Source organism: Phaeoacremonium minimum (genome assembly GCF_000392275.1).
Source record: "Phaeoacremonium minimum UCRPA7 unplaced genomic scaffold PA7_03_scaffold_104, whole genome shotgun sequence".
In the NCBI taxonomy this organism is placed as follows: domain Eukaryota; kingdom Fungi; phylum Ascomycota; class Sordariomycetes; order Togniniales; family Togniniaceae; genus Phaeoacremonium; species Phaeoacremonium minimum.
In genome coordinates, this window is record NW_006921011.1 from 19,928 (window position 1) to 38,571 (window position 18,644).

Consider the following 18,644-nt stretch of genomic DNA (forward strand, 5'->3'; position numbering starts at 1 on the left):
TTGGGATGGAGGAGACTGCGGAGAAGGGAGAGAATCGAGTTGTGCAGCCCAGCCGAGGACATGGAACATGGGATATGGACAGAGGAAGCGGCGATCGGTTACAATGCAGCTGCCGTCAGCAGGAAACAGCCATTGAGATTCGAGGTCGGTTGTGCAGGTGAGGTAGTAAACAAATTCGGGTCTTGAGGTCGTCCTGCATCGAAACTGCCTCTCTCCTTCCTCGAGCCCGACGACGACGACACTGCTGCGAAATAGGTGGTTGAAGGTTGGAAAGAACGACCGGCCGACCGACAGACAGACCGACTGACTACCTGAGCGACTGAGGGAGTCTAGTGTGTGTGGGTGTGTATAGGTGTACCTATGTATGGGGCATGGGTGCAGGTGTGGCCCGGGATATTCGAGCCAGCGGCGGGAGGAGTGGCACCAGTAACAGTGACACAGCGCTGCGCAGGCCTTGTAGCAAGGCGTGACCAGTAATACTGCGTGCTAATCAATCGGAAGAGGAATGGGCGGGAATGGCAGAGGGAGGCGGGAGGGCGGGTCCAGGTGGTCTGGTCTGGTCTCATCTGGTGGTCGAATGCGAATGAGTGTCAAGTGAGGAGACACTACCTAGACCTGGAGGTACAGCCAGCCAGCCAGCCAGCCCCGGCAAAGGGGGGTGATGGGACAAGCCTGTGGTAAGTGATTTTAAGGACGTGCACACAAACGCATAACATATACTCTTAATATCTACCTCCTCAGTCTAGGTACTCCTTTCTTCCTTGCAAAAGGTGCTGACCGACAGGAGGAAAGGAATTAGGTGTGTGCGCGTGCACCTCCACCTCCTTGATAGTCAAGGTTGCGCTGTGAGTTTACCTAGTGAATGCCTTTACTACTCCTCATTGTTCTTCTCTGCCGGCCAAATCCAGCCACCACGCGCGCCAGCCCAGGTACCTGCGTGAGCTGGCTGGTTCTTGGGCCTCCGTTTCGGGCTTCAGGTGGCTCTTATTAGCTACCTTAGCTCGGTAGGTTGCGAGAACCATTCAATTGAAGTATGCGACCTCCAGACTCAAGCCCCTGGCTGGTGCCACGATGTGTGTGCCTGGATTCCACCTGGCTGACGGCGTTGGACTCAATTGGCGAGCAAACCACTTCAGGTAGGTATGAAGATGGGCTACCTGAAGCCCAAAGTGGCCATCTTCCACCTACCGTTCGCATTTGACCGCACCTCTCTCTTCTTCTCGTTTGATGCTCTTAATTAGGAAACACCCTGTCCTGCTTACTCTGTACTTGATGTTGAGCCTAGCTTGGCTTGAGCACCTCGGTTCCGGAGAGTTGATCTGCATACATGCGTTTCTCGATCACTTCACCCATTATCTGTCAATTCAGTCCAAGGGGGTACTTGTGGAAGCATGTGTACCTACCTAGACGAATAGACAGGAACTCTGTCTACTCCGGTATAAGTTTACCATGACCGTCAGAGATTCTCTACCATCGGCCACCAAGGGAACCACACCTGACATAAGTGCAAGCATGGTTTGGGATCGAAGGCGTATGCGCGCCTGCGACATTGTCTCTCACTATAGCCGATGCTGAACACCACCTGTCGCGAGGACTGCATGATGAATTCCAGTTTTCATTTTAATTGATCTCATTGCACTGCGCATCAATATCAAATAAGACGGCAAGATAAGGCAAGGAGCGAAGGGGCGATCTCCGCCCAGCCTTTCTGCAAAGGCTTTTCTGATTCATGCACGTCAATACAAATCAGTCGCTGGAAGGATTCCCATTTGCTCTCCCCGCCCTGCCAGGATCATCAAGGTCAATGATTTGCACCCTGTCACTTATTGTCTACCTAGATAGCTACTGCGTAGGGTTTGCCTTGAGGTTCGCATACAATATTCATGTAGTGTAGTACATTGAAAGCTAAATCATTCCATGGCCTCGGTGCCAAGTGGCGTAGGTATTGCCATCAGCATGGACATCTCAACATACCATCTACCCTTAATTTGTATCATTGTTTCCAACGAGCTCCGCAAAATACTTCCTTCGTCAATTGACTTTACAGATGTCGCCAGCATAGAAACGGGACCGTACCTGACTGAGGAACCACTGAGTCAGAACCAAGCCGAGGTTAGACTTATTTTATCACAACGCGACATATCGTTGGTTTGATAGCAAGGTTTTCCGCCTTTCACAGTTTGGCACACTGGCGGCTACGGTCCGGTTCCCGTCATGCCTCGAGGGTGTCTCTGTTGCGAACATCCAGCGGTCTTCCAGGCGGCTTGCTATTGCTGATGACGAACTGCATCAGCCTCCACAGCTCGTCCTCCTTTACTTCTGGCTTCTTGTCCGCCGTGTCACGGCAGCTCGGGCAAACCCGAACCAGTTCATATGAATTGTCATTCCCAACATATCCCAGCCTGCCGATAGATGACGCTGTGCGACTTAGACTTTCGCGAGAAAGAGCGTAGTGCGGTTGCTCAAGTCACACCTCACATTTTGACAGACGGGCTCGATGGGATCCTGATGGTCAAGGTGCGACCCGCCACGACGGCTAAATTACCATCTCCCGGTTGTTTTCGCGAAGCGCACTCCCCTTGCAACCGGGTCAGCCGAGCAGAGGAGCTCAAGGTGGGTTGTACGAGTTGACCAACATGATTGCATTCTCTTGCGCGCAGGTCTACGAAAGCTAGGTCTGCTTGTGGTGCCCATCTAGGTGATGTTGTACATATCCACACCCGAAAAATATTGATAGCATCCTGAACTCCCCCTATGCGACTCCTGAAGTCATAATGTCCCAGATTTGCCTCCCCAGTCTAGTATAAACGCCGTAAGCCGAACATATGGAGTGACATGACACGTTTCAATGGTGATGACCAAACTGGGTCAGAAGAGGTAGAAGCATACCGATCACTGTCGCAAGTGTATCGCGCATCTGAGGTCTGCTTTGCTTCCTGGGTGAGCTGGGCCCATCCGCATACCCATTCGAGCCAGAATGATGGTCATGTCCCAACGAGGCACTGTCCTCTTCCATTGCATGCATGGCGACGTATCTATGGAACTTGTTAGCAAGCTTGAGACAGAAATGTGTAAAGCGACCTCACAGAAAAGTCCCTGCGGAGAACAGGAGAAGCATGCCAGTCCACCATTGGCCCGATGGCCCATCCATGTTTCCTCCTCCCAGAAGGGAGATGATGAGATACGTGGCTATGGCTCCGAATGGGGCGGCCAGACTGAATATGATAAGATGGCCTCGAGCCGCACGTTTAGATAGCCCTTGCTTCAACAAAACAGATGTTAGGCCGAAAGCAGCCGGCGCTTTGTGCACCATGATTGCGACGAATATAATAAGGCCAAGTTTCATGTCGGTTGTTGTCGCCGAGGCCCCCATGGCTATTCCATCCGCCGCGGCATGTATCACAAGGCCTGTGGTAGTAGCCAAGCTCCTCGATTGCTTCGGTGTTGGTGCCAAGGAGCCCAAAAAGCCGTCGGTCTCCTCCTCGCCCGTTACACTTGACGATGCAAGGTTGTCAAGGCTGATATGTCTGGTTGTTGGTGCCGCCTGGAACCGCTCCGTAGCATGCTGTGGCAGCTTGTCGATCAAGAACATGAGAGCAAAACCTAGAATGAGAGCTAATCCAATGAAGAAGGTGGGTAAACTCGATTGCTCGTGCTTTTCCGCATCGTCATGGTTATCTGGCCCAGAATTGCCCGCTTTGCCCGGTGTCTCGTCTTCTCGACCGTGGAGGAGTGCTTCAAGCTTATCGTCAAATGCACCTCGTCGGTCGACAATAGCATGAACGGCATTTGTATCTGCAAAGCCACCCATATCTCGGCTATGCCATCGAACTGCTGTGTGTGCTGCACTGTCAAGGGTCCTCGTCTTATGAGCGTGTGACGAGCCTCCGGTTGTGACGACTGCTTCGATGCCTTCAGGTATGATGACTATGAGTGAAGTGCCAACAAGAATTCCGATACCGATGCTAGATATGAGCCGAAGTTGCGATTGGGAAAGCGTCATGGATAATGGTAATGCGCCAGCCAGAAAGGAGCTGCGAGAAAGGTAAGTCGGTGCTAAAAGTTAAGGATTACGCGGTCGCTCGAAGGGATCATGTACGCACGCCAATGCCATTATCACCTATACAAATGAGATGTTAGAGCCCATAGGGAAGACTAAACGGAGGTGAAGACATACACAGAGGGCAAGTAGAAGTAGAAGACCACCCATTTTGCCGCAAGAGTTGCTGAATTGTCGAGGCCAACGAGGGATGCTTGCTATCGATGCATGGAAGTATATAGGTTACAAGATGATCCCGATCAGCGTTATCAGTGTTTAGCAATAGAATAATCAACAGGACAGTCTCTCTAAATGATCTTGTATGCGACCGGAGGAAGAGGTTGCGCTGGTCGCACAAATTGACAGAGATCACGATTGACGTATGTTGGCCTGACCAACAGGGTAAAGCATTATGTACCACCAAGCTCCTGGAGTTTTGACCTTCGCAAGGACCCCTGTCGAAACCCGCTACGCCTTGCCAGCTCCCTGCCTGCTCCCTGTCCATTAAAAAGGGAAGCTTACTATGCAGTATACCTAGTACGGAGAGCAACCAACTGGCCCGTGCGCGATTTCAATTAAGCCATTGTGAAGCGCAACGCGGTACACCTCACCCCTGTCGCGACTTTCGCGTATCTCTTGCAAAGCTATCTAGAGCCGACCACCAGCCCAGCATCAAACTTCTTCCTACCAAAATAAACCAAGAGACTAGGCTGCCGAGGCAGAAAAGATCCATTTTCTGAGCACATTTGTCTCAAATCTCTGAGTACGGGAAGACTCAGTGATTGCTGCGAAAAAGCATCAGCCAAGATGGCCGAGGCAGATGACACCTGTATGTGCCATTTTCGCGCTCTGCGCTTTCGTTGTCTCTAATCAGATTTAGGGTCTGTCAATGCCAATGATGCCCTCCTCGTATCACTAGTCAAGCCATCGACCGACGGATTGAAGACGATCGCGAGCTTTCAACCTGAACACACATACCCTATCTTCGGAGATGACCAACGCATCTTCGGTTACCAAAACCTCAAAGTTAGTCTTCGATATCATGCCAGCGATATGCGCCCGAATCTCCAGGTCTCCTACAGCAAGAAGTTCAAGGCAGTAGGAGATACTGAGCCGACAGATATCCACGAGGCACTAGAGGGATTCCTTCCATCCGGTAGGTTGCTTCTACTTTCAAAGATGTTAACGATGCTAACCTTCCAGTTGCGCTTTCGAGCCCGAAGGACTTTGAAGCGGCGATTAAGCAAGTACCGACCTCTTGGACGCCGCCCGGAGAGCTTGTCACCAGCTTCGACACCAAGGACGGACAATATGAGATCTGGAAAGGCAGCTTGGCGGATCCAGCTGTAAAGCAGCTGGTCAACCGAATCCAGATTCTGGTCTCCTTGTTCATTGAGGGAGGCACGCCCATCAAGACGGAATCTGACGATGACGGCGAAGCAGACCCGCTTGATCGCTGGGCGGTATTCTTCCTATACCACAAGCAAGAGGTTGTAGGACAGCCAGATAAATTCTCTTATGTCTTCGCTGGCTATTCCACTGTCTATCAGTTTTTCCTATTCCATGGCCCTACACCCCCAGCTACTCCTACCAAACAGAAGGCTGCCATTCAACCGGCGACAAATGATGCATTTGAATTGCCTAAGGGGGAGACTCCCTTCACTGACTTCCCATGCCGCTCAAGAATATCTCAATTCGTCATCATTCCGCCATTCCAGGGCAAGGGCAGCGGAGCTCGTCTCTACAACACTATTTTCAAGCACTACCTGGACGCAAAACAGACTGCTGAGATCACGGTTGAAGACCCGAACGAGAAGTTCGACGACTTGAGAGACACATCAGATCTCGCATTTCTCCGGAAGATACCCGAGTTCAACGACCTCAAGATCAACACCAGCATTGCTGTGGATAAGAAAGGCCCGGCGCCTCGAGACATCGTTGATCATGAGGCATTGGAAAAGTTGAGACTGAAATACAAGATCGCACCACGGCAATTTGCTCGTGTCACCGAGCTGCACCTCATGTCTAAACTTCCGCCGTCAGTCCGGCCAGGTATTGAGGTGCAAGACTCGAAGAGACCCGTGACCAAGGACCAAGAACATGAGTACAGACTCTGGAAGCTGCTTGTTAAGCAGAGACTCTACAAACACAATATTGATGCCCTTGGTCAGCTTGAGAAGCCCGAGCGTATTGAAAAGCTGGACGAGACTCTTGCTAACGTAGAGTTCGAGTACGCGCGACTCTTGACCTTGTTTGACATTCGCAATCAGAAGTCTGGAGCAGCGTCCAATGGCAAGCGGAAAGCGATTGATGAGCCTGGAGAGCCCACGAGCAAGAAAGCGAGAGTTGAGGATGCATAGGTACATCTGCATTTTGCCTGATGGGGCTATTGGATGGAAATGCAGATTAAGGATTGGTAATGGCGTTGTGGGATTTGTTGATACCTCCATTGACCAGGCCTATGTACAAATAATGATGCCTTCTGGTAGGTCGGACGGACGAGAAGCAATGCTACTTGAATCCCTAGCAAGCTGCCTTTAACGGTAGGCCCCTAGGGTGAAAAGCATCTGCACTAAGGCAGGGAAACGAAATACATGCGATCTGCTCTACCACCAGCCATTGAAGTGCTTGTCTACCTAACGCCTGGGTGTTCCTCCAATACGTGAGCCCTTTTGTTCTTCTCCTCCATGTGCAACTCCAGATGACGGTTCTACTGGAGCTGGTGGGAACCGAATCTTGTCCCATTCACTCCCTGAACCCCCTTTCCTAGCTGGCTCGCAACTACAGTAGCTTCACGTACGGCTCTAGCCACGGTTCCTCTTACTCGACCTTCTTCGAGGACAAGCAATCCACCGATCGTACATCCACCCGGGGTGCTGACCTTGTCCCTCAGCAAAGCAGGATGGTCGCCGTTCAGCACCAGTCCCGAAGCACCTCTCATGGTCTGCGCGGCCATCCGCTGGGCCTCGGCGCGCGGCAGGCCCATAGCCACAGCGCCATCGATGGCCGCCTCAAGCATCAGGGCAAAGAAGGCGGGGCCGGAGCCGCAGAGTGCCGTACTGGCATCCATGGCAGTAGGTGGGAGGTAGACGACTTCGCCAATGCGCTTGAAGATCCACGTCACCAAGCTGGCTTGCTGAGGTGGTAAGGGAGGTTCGCTGGTTGCAATGACAGTCATACTCTCGCGGATGAGGGAGGCGGTGTTGGGCATGGCGCGAACGATTGTGCATTGCTGGACCTCGTCGTTCAGGTACCCCTGGATCTGGTCGACAGTCACGCCAGCGCATATACTGATCAGCAGCTTGCCAGTCAGAGCCGCAGCCATGCCAGGCTCGTTGAGTATGTCCTTGACCATTTGTGGCTTGCAACCAAGGAGGATTACCTCGGATTCGGAGACCGCATCAACGTTCCGCCCCTCTAATACCTTGACATTCCCAGATAGGTCCCCTAGAGCAGATGTTACCCTCTTGGCTGACTCTCGTCGCCTCACACAGGCGACGAATTTGCTAGGGAGGCGGGAGGGCACCTCATCCTGGAGAGTGGAGATTCCAGAAGCAGAGCCTGACTTAGAGATAGGAGTATCATTCAAAGACGACAAGATACCCGATAAAATGGCAATTCCCATAGTTCCTGATTACCATTAGGCTATTGAATTAGTTCTTCGGAAGAGGAGAGTGAACATACCACATCCCAGCGCACACAGGGTGAGCTCCCCAGAGCTCTGATTTTGTGGCATGGCGAATTTCCAAGGTCCAGTCACACAACGCGTAAACTTTCGTTGTGAGAGGAAAAAAGAAAAGATTAAAACAACCAGTGCCTTTCACTGGCAAATCCGCTTGATATTGCAAAATGAAGGGAATGAGAACCCGAGAGAGTGAATAAGATATAGGCGAATAGTATGTGCATTGCACGGGGGATGTAACGAAGGCTTCTGTATACTACGTTTGATTTATTAGGAGTTTGCTTTTTCGAAGGCCCTCGAAAACCCTTGTCCTTTGAGATCTATGTTCAGCGAAAGCTGTTACATCAAGCAGGACCTCGAATCGTTGTGATAAACTTGGATACCAACAACCCTCACCGAAATTTTCTAGTCGTCGATATCGGAGGTAAACCGTCTTGTCTACCGTTGTTACAGCACCTTACTCCTCCATTAGGATAATAAATGTTAGTTCGCCAAAGGTATCAGTACCTCTTCAGTAAGGCATTACTACCTTTGTAGAAGTTGATAGACGTAGAGTAAAAACAGGATATTCGAGAGCTTGATGAGTATTACGACTCTCAGCATCGAGTATCTTCACCCTTTAAGAATTAACGTATATTACCTAGGCACCCTGGCGGAGGAGTATATCCCCATTGTCTGCGCCGGTTCAGCGGTACCTTCGCACGGTTCCGCGCTAAGAATGTATGCCGCCACAGGCAACTGGGGGTCTCAATGCGGCTCGTTCAACGCCCTGCCCGGTCCTGACCTAACACTGGTGGGGTTCCCGTCTTGAGCTCCAGACCTTCAAGTCCTTCCACAGCGTGATCGACGAGGAGAACAACAACCTTTCCAGTATCATCAATCGAAGACCATCCAAGATGGCCGACCCTTTTGAGGTCCGCATGCGCTTTACTTCACAGCTGCAACATCTCAACGCGTCGGTCACTTCAGCGCAAAAGGCTGCCCAGTATGCGCTCAAATATAAAGACATGGATGAGGATCTTCACTCATGCATACTCGAGCAGCTCGAGCGGGTGGGTTGATAAATCGCTTCGTTGTATCTCATGACGGAATAAGCCTGTTAATTGTAACTCCAACAGAATAACATGAACACGAGAGCCAACATCATGTACTTCATTGAGCATTTTCTTGAGATGGCTCAGAAGGACGGCCATGTCGATTATGTTCGGATGATGCAGCGAGACATCATCCGCGTCGTTGACGCCGTCGCTCCGGATGATGGTACAGGCGCCGCTAACGTCAAGGTGGTTCGAAAGGTGCGTCGGAACGTCGTCGAGGTATTCTATGAGTACCGCTTTGCTGACCCTAGGACAGGTTCTCCAAGGTCTTCAACATAAAAGCTTTCTGCAAGCTCAGACTGTCACTGAGATTGACGAGATTCTCAGAGAGCGTGACACCTCAACTCACGACGTGAGCATGTCTTCGCCGGTCAACGGCGATGCTAACCTAGGCGACATGCCACCATCCCAGACCATCCCGAAGCCCAACCGTGGTCCAGCTCCGCAGCGTCTAGACAAAAAGCAGATCGAGCAGCGCATCGAGGAGGATCGCGAACGCCACAAGAGACTCCGTGAGAGTATCTGGGCCGTCCCCACAGATCCCAAAGATGCCGAGATGTGGAAGCTTTTTGAGGAAACGAGTGACCTTGGTGACGATGATTATCTCATGGCCGAAGAGGAAGAGGCAGAGCGTCAAAGGTGTCTGCAACAGAGTTGCCCTCATCGTCAAGGCGATCCCGAGGGCCATGCCCCGAATGGCAAAAGCTCCCACTGATGTGCTTCACCTTGCCTTCGACATCGCATTCAGACCACCCTGCGATCATCAGTGTTATCGGACGACTGGAAAGACGGAGCGAGATAGGCAACTTGTCTTATTGAGTATGCATTCATCAAGAGCCAGCTGGACAACGCAATGAGCAAATTGGTATGTGGCAAACGCCCTGATGTTATTTCGACGCTAATAATGCCAGACACGAAGGTCAAAATAGTCGACTATTCCGCGTACGAGGCAGTATTCGATTGGCCATTGCAAATGGCCGGGGTCTCTACAGCTGTTTCGGCACTCGAACGCCGGTACTGGCTTACATTGAGATATCGACGAGAGGCCGAACTTTAATCTTGATAGGCTCGGCCATGCTATCTCACAGAGTATTCTTTGTGCCGTTATATATTAGTTATAGGCTGATTCGGGCAGGATATCTAAAATCACGTATGATACCCAGTCTCGTCTTGCGAGACATAGAAAATAAAAAATTTCACCAATCTCTGCCATAAACACCGTGATGTTGTGGAGAAGATTCATTATATGGCCTTCTTCTACAATGTTGGTACACGTGAATTTATACATGTAATGTTTCCTGCCATGTCTTTGGCCCGCCAAGCAATTTCGTACAAATCACTCCATCACAACCGTAGCGCCCAGCTCCTTCATCGTCGCAAGGATCTTCTCGGCTTCGTCCTTCGGTACGGATTCCTTCATCATCTTTGGTGCGCTCTCAACAAACTTCTTCGAGTCGACCAAGCTGAGGCCTAGCAAGTTCTTGATTTCCTTGATGACCTTGGGTTTCGAGCCAGCCTCGAATGCCGTCAGTTTCACGCTGAAGAGAGTCTTCTCCTGGGCTGCAGGTGCCGCGTCGTCTGCCTCCTCAGCCGCTGCTTGGGCTGCAGGAGCTGCGGGAGCCGCTGCGAAGCCTCCGACTGGCAGGTCTGGGATGTTTAACCGTGACTTGGACAGAAGTTAGTTTCCACCAGCCTAAGCATATATTCATCCCGTTCATGTATTCGTCTCACCTTCAAGCTCGCAACAAGGTCGGCAGTCTCAAGGAGAGTCAATTGGCTAATCTGGTCGACGATTCCGGTAATCTTGGGGTTCAATGCTTCGGTGGATTGGTGTCGCCGTGATATCCTCTGGTGCACAAGAGATCCAGAGGTCCGGATTGCTGAGGAAGACCGCAGCTGACGAGCGCAGCATTGCGCAGCATAGCGGCACGACAACGACATATTGAGAGGTCGAGCTGGGCCGCTAATTGAGGGACGAATTGAGGTTTACAGATGCGGAAGCTATAGACTGGACTGTCGATGCTCAAGCAGATTTTAAGATCAGGTCAAAACGCTCCTAGCATACCCGAGCTCGCGATTGGCACGGCACCTCGTAATCCCGATCCGCTAATTTTTTTGGGTGCAGACAGGGACCTTCTTATCGATAAAGAAAAAAGTTCCAGTTGAAGGTCTCAGTGAAAGTCGTTGCTTCACGCAAAAGACGACTTTTCACAGCCAACATGGCGAATATCGATGTGAGCCAGCAGAGGCTGTCTCTGCTAGGCGACGCGACCACACTGGGGTATCTACCGCCCGAGTTGCTTCACATCATCGAGGATCAGAGCGCGACGAACGTCTTAGATGTCATTGCGCGGGTGGCGCTCACACCTCGACTTACAGGACGAATTTTCGCCCATTTTGAGTCTGTCTTCGCAGATATATGCGCAAGATGGGTTCTCAACCCACGACCAGGAAACGAGAATGATTTAATAATAGCGGCATTTGCGAGAATATTGCCGTTTGCGCCATCTCTTTCAGTCTTTCTTGACAAGTATCTCGAAAGTCGATCATGGAATGAAGATGTTTCGCGCGAGGCCAGCACTGATGTTTTCAATTTCAAGCAACTTGCAAGACCAGCTCATGCAGCCTCACTATTGCAGAGCCTGCTAACTGCATGGCGTCTCATTAGCTTTGATAGGAGGAAATATGCCCGTCTCGTCAACCCCGAACACATACAGGAGCTTTTCACACACCAAAGGAGTCCTGTCAAGTACGTGGCAATCCGCGTATTTTGCCAATTACTCTCCGCGTCAGATCACAAGCTCGAATCTCTCATTGGACAGTATATCTCAAATGATGAGTCTCTGAATGGTGACTTTGACGGCCAAGACATTGATTACACCTTCTTATCCTTATTCGAGCATACTCGTGCGGAGAGTATACATGACCAATGCAAACAAAATCGAGAGGCGCTGCAGTCTCATGATATCGACACCATAAGAAATGCTCCAGAGTCACTCACTCCTCTCGTGTGTCGCTATGGGAATGTCTTGCTCCCTCGCCCATTAGGACCTCCCGCTCAGTCACCATCACTGGTGTTTACACCAAGAACAGTCGACAATCTCGAGAGTCTTGCCAAGCTTCTTCTCCAACCAGGCCCTATCCTACTCCACGGACTTCCTGGAGCTGGTAAAACATCACTTGTCCAGGAGACCGCCAGGGAATTAGGCATGGACTCGGGTCTAGTGACTTTACATCTCAACGAACAGACAGATGCCAAGATGCTCATCGGGCTTTATACAACCGGCGTGAAGCCAGGATCGTTTGAATGGCGACCAGGTGTTCTAACCACAGCTGTCAAAGAAGGAAGATGGGTTCTGATTGAGGATATCGATCGAGCTCCAAACGAAGTGATGAGCACTCTGCTTCCACTGATCGAGCGTGGCGAGCTTCTGATTGCGAACCGTGGCGAACGGATCAAAGCTGCCAGTGGATTTCGTATTCTCGCAACAGTGAGAAGTTCTATCGGCATGAACGGGCAAGAGAGCCTTCCATCTCTACTAGGCCTGCGCTTTTGGCAATTGCTCTCTGTTCAACCTCTCCCTGAAGTAGAACTTCGAGACGTTATCACACAAACGTACCCTCGCCTTCATAAATTTGTACCTGAGATACTCTCGGTTTTCAACCGCGTATGCACACTCCTTCGTACGCCAGGAACGGTATCTGGAGGATCCGCTGCATTAGAGCGTCCAATCAATTCAAGAGACCTCTTCAAATGGTGTAGACGACTTGACCGGATTCTACTATCTGCCGGAAGCAGAAATGGCGATGAACCGATAAGCGAGACTACTTTAGATTCCATGTTCATGGAGGCCGTGGACTGCTTTGTTGGAAATGTCAAGGACTCCAACATTCGCGACGTTCTCACTATCAAGATTGGCGAGCTTATGGGCAGATCCGAGCAACGCGTCGAGCACCATCTGTCTTCTCATATTCCGCACCTCGAAGACAAAGAAAGCAAGTTCGCGATAGGGAGAGTGATTCTACATAAAACCAAGCAGCACGATCGCATGACGAGGTCAAAACGACCATTCGCAACGACATCGCATGCAAAGAGACTATTAGAGCAAATTGCGGTTGCTGTCGATCTCAGGGAGCCGGTTCTACTTGTAGGAGAGACCGGCATTGGTAAAACTACCGTTGTTCAGCAACTCGCGGAAACCCTCGGTCACAGGATGGTTGCAGTCAATCTTTCCCAGCAAAGCGAAGTTGGTGATCTTCTTGGCGGCTTCAAGCCTATTAATGTTCGAAGTCTTGCAGTTCCACTAAAGGAAGAATTTGAGGATCTTTTCGCTTCCACTGGTATTTCTGCGGAAAGGAATCAAAAATATCTTGACCAGATAGGAAAGCGCATGGCTAAGGGAAAATGGACCGAGGTAGCGAAGCTTTGGCGCCAAGCACCGAAAATGTTCGATGAAATTCTCAGAAAGCTTGCGGAAAGTGAGCTCCAAGCAAAGGAACGAGAGGATGGCCAACCAGCAAAGAGACGAAAGACAGGATCATCCAGGCTGCAAACATTGCGAGAACTGAAACCGCGATGGGAGAAATTTACTCAGAATCTGGGCCAGTTTGAAATCCAAGCCTCGGGCGGCTCAAATAGCTTTGCCTTTGCTTTCGTGGAAGGCAATATTGTAAAGGCGGCTCGGAATGGAGACTGGGTATTGCTGGACGAAATCAACTTAGCGTCTCCCGATACTCTGGAAAGCATAGCAGATCTTCTGCAGTCGGGTCCAAACGCATCTCCATCCATTCTCCTCTCAGAAACGGGAGAGATTGAGAGAATCCATGCCCATCCTGACTTCAGGATCTTCGGTGCCATGAATCCAGCGACGGATGTGGGCAAGCGAGATCTACCGATTGGCCTACGTTCAAGGTTCACCGAATTATATGTCTCAAGCCCAGATAAGGACGTCAAAGACTTGGTAATCATCATAAAAACGTACCTGAAAGGCAGCAGTTCGACAATCGACAAAGCTGCCGACAACGTCGCTAATCTCTACTTACAAATCAAGGCGTTGGCTGAGTCGAAAGCGTTGGTTGATGGTGCAAATGAGGTTCCGCATTTCAGTCTACGTACTTTGACTCGTGTGTTGACGTATGTTAACGACGTTGGGCCATTCTACGGACTCGAAAGAGCTCTGTATGAAGGTTTCTGCATGGGTTTCCTGACTTTGTTAAGTCAAGAGTCTGAAAAGCTTGTGGCACCTCTCATTCTAGACACATTATTTGGTAAAAATCCCAATCGCCGACGTTCTCTCCTCTCTCATCCACTCAAACCGCATAACGACGGGCGGCAGTATATCCGCTTTATGAATAAGGATCATGATAGGCAGTACTGGCTGCTCCAGGGCGACCAGCAGCCTCAGGAGCGAAATGACTACATTCGCACCCAGTACGTCGAGCGAAATCTGCTTAATCTTGTCCGGGCTACATCAACAAGAAGGTTCCCGATCCTTATCCAAGGACCAACTTCTTCGGGCAAGACAAGTATGATTGAGTATCTCGCCAATTACAGTGGCAACAAGTTTGTCCGCATCAATAATCACGAGCACACGGACCTTCAGGAATATCTGGGGACCTACGTGTCCGGATCCGATGGCAAGCTTAAATTCCAAGAAGGTCTCCTCGTGCAGGCAATGCGTCAAGGTCATTGGATTGTCCTTGATGAATTGAATCTTGCCCCAACAGATGTTCTCGAGGCACTCAACCGCCTTCTAGACGACAATAGGGAACTCCTGATACCGGAGACACAAGAAGTCGTGCGACCTCACGAGAGCTTCATGCTCTTCGCCACACAAAATCCGCCCGGCTTGTATGGAGGTAGAAAGGTCTTGTCGAGAGCTTTCCGTAATAGGTTCCTTGAATTACATTACGACGATATTCCCGAAGATGAACTAGAGTATATTTTGCAGAAGCGGAGCTTGGAGACCGCACCGTCTGACTGCAAGCGGATCGTTACTGTCTACAAAGAGCTCTCGCGGCTTCGGCAGACTAGTCGCGTCTTCGAACAGAAGGACAGTTTTGCTACCCTCAGAGACCTTTTCCGATGGGCTCTCAGGAAAGCCGACAATAGGGAGCAGATTGCAACGAACGGGTTCATGTTGCTTGCAGAGAGGGTCCGAAACGAAGATGAAAGAACAGCCGTCAAAGAAGTCATCGAAACGGTTTTCAAGGTGAAGATAGAACCCGATCGTCTTTACACTCCAACCTTCGGCCCTTTGGCTCAATTCGAGAGGAAACAGAACAGCCAAGGCGTTGTTTGGACTAGAGCGATGCGACGACTGTATGTTTTGGTGACCCAAGCGCTCCGGAATAACGAACCAGTCCTTCTTGTTGGCGAGACTGGTTGTGGAAAGACGACAGTCTGCCAGTTGCTTGCAGAATCCATCGGCAAAGAGCTCCATATCGTCAATGCCCACCAGAACACTGAGACAGGCGATCTAATTGGATCTCAGCGACCTGTGCGAAACAGAGGAGCAATCCTTGATGCACTGAGACAAGATTTGGAGTCAGTCTTACAGCAACTGAAGCTGTCAACAGAAGGAAGCCTCGAGGACCTTTTTGAGAAATTTCGAGCCCTGCCAGATGACGTATCAGCACAGATTTCTGAGAAGGTGAAGGACAGAATTGCCTTGAACGAGGTTAGAAGCAAGGCTCTGTTTGAATGGTCAGATGGTAGTCTTGTCCACGCAATGAAAACAGGTCAATTCTTTCTTCTTGACGAGATATCCCTAGCAGATGATTCTGTTCTCGAAAGGCTGAATTCTGTTCTTGAGCCCCAGCGAACCCTGCTACTTGCTGAGAAGGGAATTGATGACTCTTTTGTCAAAGCCACACATGGTTTCCAGTTCTTTGCCACTATGAACCCAGGGGGCGATTTTGGTAAAAAGGAGCTATCACCAGCACTAAGAAATCGGTTCACCGAAATTTGGGTGCCGCCAATGACCGAGAGCCAAGACGTCTTGGATATCGTGGTCGATAAACTGAAGAGCGAACTCAGCAACTTGGCAACAATCGTTGTGGACTTTTCGTATTGGTTTGGCCAGACTTTCCGGTCTTCTTCAGCAACAGCTTTCTCAATTCGTGACATCCTCGTTTGGGTCAAATTCATCAATGAATCGTCTCATTTGTCTCCTGGTTTGGCCTTGCTACATGGCGCTGCTACGGTGTTCATTGACACATTAGGGGCAAATCCATCGGCGTTGATGGCTCTGGACCCCAAGACCATGAACGAGCAGAGGCAATTGTGCCTGGACAAGCTCAGCACCCTGATAGGAGATAAAGTGGATGTCACCCCGATGTACCGGAATCAGCCAACCATTCATTTTCACGATGAAATACTTTCCATTGGCGAATTTACTATTGCTAGGGACGTCACTGGTGACTCAGAACCGGGTTTTGCATTCGAAGCACCAACCACAAAAATGAATGCGATGCGAGTTTTACGAGCCTTACGGGTGAACAAGCCCATTCTTTTGGAAGGCAATCCCGGTGTGGGCAAGACAACATTGGTCAGTGCTCTAGCAAGGGCATGTGGGAGACCTTTGACAAGAATCAATTTGTCTGATCAAACAGATCTCATGGACCTTTTCGGCACTGATGTTCCCGTCGAAGGAGCGGAGGCAGGCAACTTCGCCTGGCGAGACGCACCCTTCCTGCAGGCCATGCAGAAAGGTGAATGGGTACTCCTGGACGAGATGAACCTTGCATCGCAATCGGTCCTCGAAGGTCTAAATGCATGCTTAGATCACCGTGGAGAGGTTTACATCTCCGAATTGGATCAAATGTTCAAACGCCATCCAGACTTTCGTCTTTTTGCTGCCCAAAACCCTCATCATCAAGGAGGCGGTCGAAAGGGCTTACCAAGCTCTTTTGTGAACCGTTTTGTGGTCGTCTATGCGGATGTTTTCACGGTGGAAGATCTCTTGCTCATCGCCAGCAAGAGGTTTCAAACAATTCCGGAGGCAACAATTAAACATATGATAGAGTTCATCGCCAAATTAGACCACGAGGTGGTTGTTCAGAGATCATTTGGTTCACATGGTTATCCGTGGGAGTTCAACTTGCGCGACACTCTTAGATGGCTGGAGCTCCTATCATCCTCTGACACTTTACTGGCTTCAGGGACAGCTGCAGACTTCTTGGATGTTGTGATCAAGCAACGTTTCCGGAATGCTCCCGATAGGAAAGCAGTGGAGACGATCTTCTCCGAGGCATTTCAGACAATGCCTGACGGCCACAACCTATATCACAACTTGAATTCGGGTATTGTCCAAGTTGGACTGAGTCTAATGACTCGCAACATATTGTCTCAACCTACACCATTTCCAAATATTAACGACGTATCGAGACTTGCGGAGATCGAATCTTTGATGATTTGTGTCAAGGAAAATTTGCCTTGCATTCTTGTTGGTTCGTCCGGTAGCGGCAAGTCTGTTCTATTACAACACCTTGCAGCCCTCGCAGGGAAAAGCTTGGTCATCTTCCCTCTTAATGCCGATATTGACACAATGGACCTTGTTGGTGGATTTGAGCAATCGGATCCTCTGCGAGAGATTCACCTTTGCCTCGATGAGGTCCGTAGCGCTTTGCAAGATTTCATCTTGTCAACCGTTCCGAAGCAGATATCACGGGCTGCAATGGCCTTGCTGACCCGGCTTGACAAGTTCAGCGAATCAGATTATTCCGATATCTCTTTGAGGATCCAAAATCTAGCCACAGAGGTCTCTGTATCCTCACAGCTGGGTCAGTTGCTCGAGAAAGCATACCGTCTTTTGCAACAGCCGACAACACTAGCTGATCCACGTTTTGAGTGGTTAGATGGTGTGATCGTGCGTGCGATGGAAGGAGGTCAATGGCTCGTACTTGACAATGCAAATCTTTGCAGCGCCTCAGTTCTTGACAGGCTCAACTCACTTCTTGAACGCCCTGATGGGTTCCTCAGCATCAACGAGCATAGCGGAGCGGATGGCGAGCCTAGGATTATCAAACCTCACCGTGACTTCCGTATTTTTCTGACCATGGATCCTCGGTACGGCGAGCTCTCACGCGCAATGAGAAACCGATCCATCGAAATTCATATTGACGCAAATCTCACGCGTATAGCGTCATATACTTCGCACATCGCCGCAGTAGAGTCGAGCATGCAGAGATACTACGCGATCACCCAAGTGGTCAACGAGCCAGAGTCAGATCTCAGCAACGATCTGTCGAATTTGGCTCTTGGTAACCTTTCTCTGGACGATTCAACGATGCTCTCAAAGTACCGTCAAGCAGTAGAAAACGGACCTTTGATTCAGAAAAAGTCAAATCTAAGCTCGTTCTGCCAACATATTGAGACATTACTAGAGTTCATTCGATCGCCCAGTGCCGCTAGACAAGGCATCCTTCATCTTTATGAGACCACCACCAACTCTATTCATGTTAGCTCTAGTGTGGAGTCAAAGAGCCCGACACCCCTATCCACGCTCCTGACACGGACACAACCAATCTACCCACTCAATAACGCTCCTTTGGTGATACTGGTTGGAGGAGATAGCCCGGTAGTGGCTACTTGGTTGGCACTGAGCTTTGACTTCTTTCTTGAGGTTCAAGCTGCTCGCCTCGCTGGGCTGTTCCAGGAAAGACATACAGACAAGACCAAACCCTCATCTTTGAACCGGTTCCAGCGCTCATGCATTTCTGGTCAGATAGCAACCGTTGCAAAAGACTCGACAGTTCATGTTTCACGCTTTCTATCATCCGCAGTTCAAGACTTGAATATCTTCTTCCAGAGCGATGACAACGA

The 18,644-nt window shown here is 50.1% G+C and overlaps 5 protein-coding genes across 5 annotated transcripts; 3 read left to right on the forward strand and 2 right to left on the reverse strand.

Annotated features, from left to right (window-relative positions):
• Positions 1-4,846: 4,846 nt before the first annotated feature.
• UCRPA7_1426 (putative histone acetyltransferase type b catalytic subunit protein) lies at positions 4,847-6,399 on the forward strand (the record flags this gene model as incomplete). The annotated part of the gene is made up of 3 exons (XM_007914007.1): positions 4,847-4,868; positions 4,920-5,195; positions 5,243-6,399. The coding sequence occupies 3 exons, from the start codon at positions 4,847-4,849 to the stop codon at positions 6,397-6,399; spliced, it is 1,455 nt and encodes a 484-aa protein (XP_007912198.1).
• A 350-nt stretch (positions 6,400-6,749) lies between these two features.
• UCRPA7_1427 (putative pyrroline-5-carboxylate reductase protein) lies at positions 6,750-7,394 on the reverse strand (the record flags this gene model as incomplete). The annotated part of the gene is made up of 2 exons (XM_007914008.1): positions 6,750-6,758; positions 6,840-7,394. The coding sequence occupies 2 exons, from the start codon at positions 7,392-7,394 to the stop codon at positions 6,750-6,752; spliced, it is 564 nt and encodes a 187-aa protein (XP_007912199.1).
• A 1,223-nt stretch (positions 7,395-8,617) lies between these two features.
• On the forward strand, positions 8,618-9,533 carry UCRPA7_1428 (putative ctd kinase subunit gamma protein; the record flags this gene model as incomplete). The annotated part of the gene is made up of 3 exons (XM_007914009.1): positions 8,618-8,773; positions 8,840-9,016; positions 9,075-9,533. 3 exons carry the CDS (start codon positions 8,618-8,620, stop codon positions 9,531-9,533), a joined length of 792 nt encoding a protein of 263 aa, XP_007912200.1.
• Positions 9,534-10,154: 621 nt separating this feature from the next.
• On the reverse strand, positions 10,155-10,759 carry UCRPA7_1429 (putative 54s ribosomal protein l12 protein; the record flags this gene model as incomplete). The annotated part of the gene is made up of 2 exons (XM_007914010.1): positions 10,155-10,484; positions 10,550-10,759. The coding sequence occupies 2 exons, from the start codon at positions 10,757-10,759 to the stop codon at positions 10,155-10,157; spliced, it is 540 nt and encodes a 179-aa protein (XP_007912201.1).
• A 3,407-nt stretch (positions 10,760-14,166) lies between these two features.
• On the forward strand, positions 14,167-16,964 carry UCRPA7_1430 (putative midasin protein; the record flags this gene model as incomplete). The annotated part of the gene is made up of 2 exons (XM_007914011.1): positions 14,167-16,368; positions 16,938-16,964. The coding sequence occupies 2 exons, from the start codon at positions 14,167-14,169 to the stop codon at positions 16,962-16,964; spliced, it is 2,229 nt and encodes a 742-aa protein (XP_007912202.1).
• Between the last annotated feature and the right edge of the window lie 1,680 nt (positions 16,965-18,644).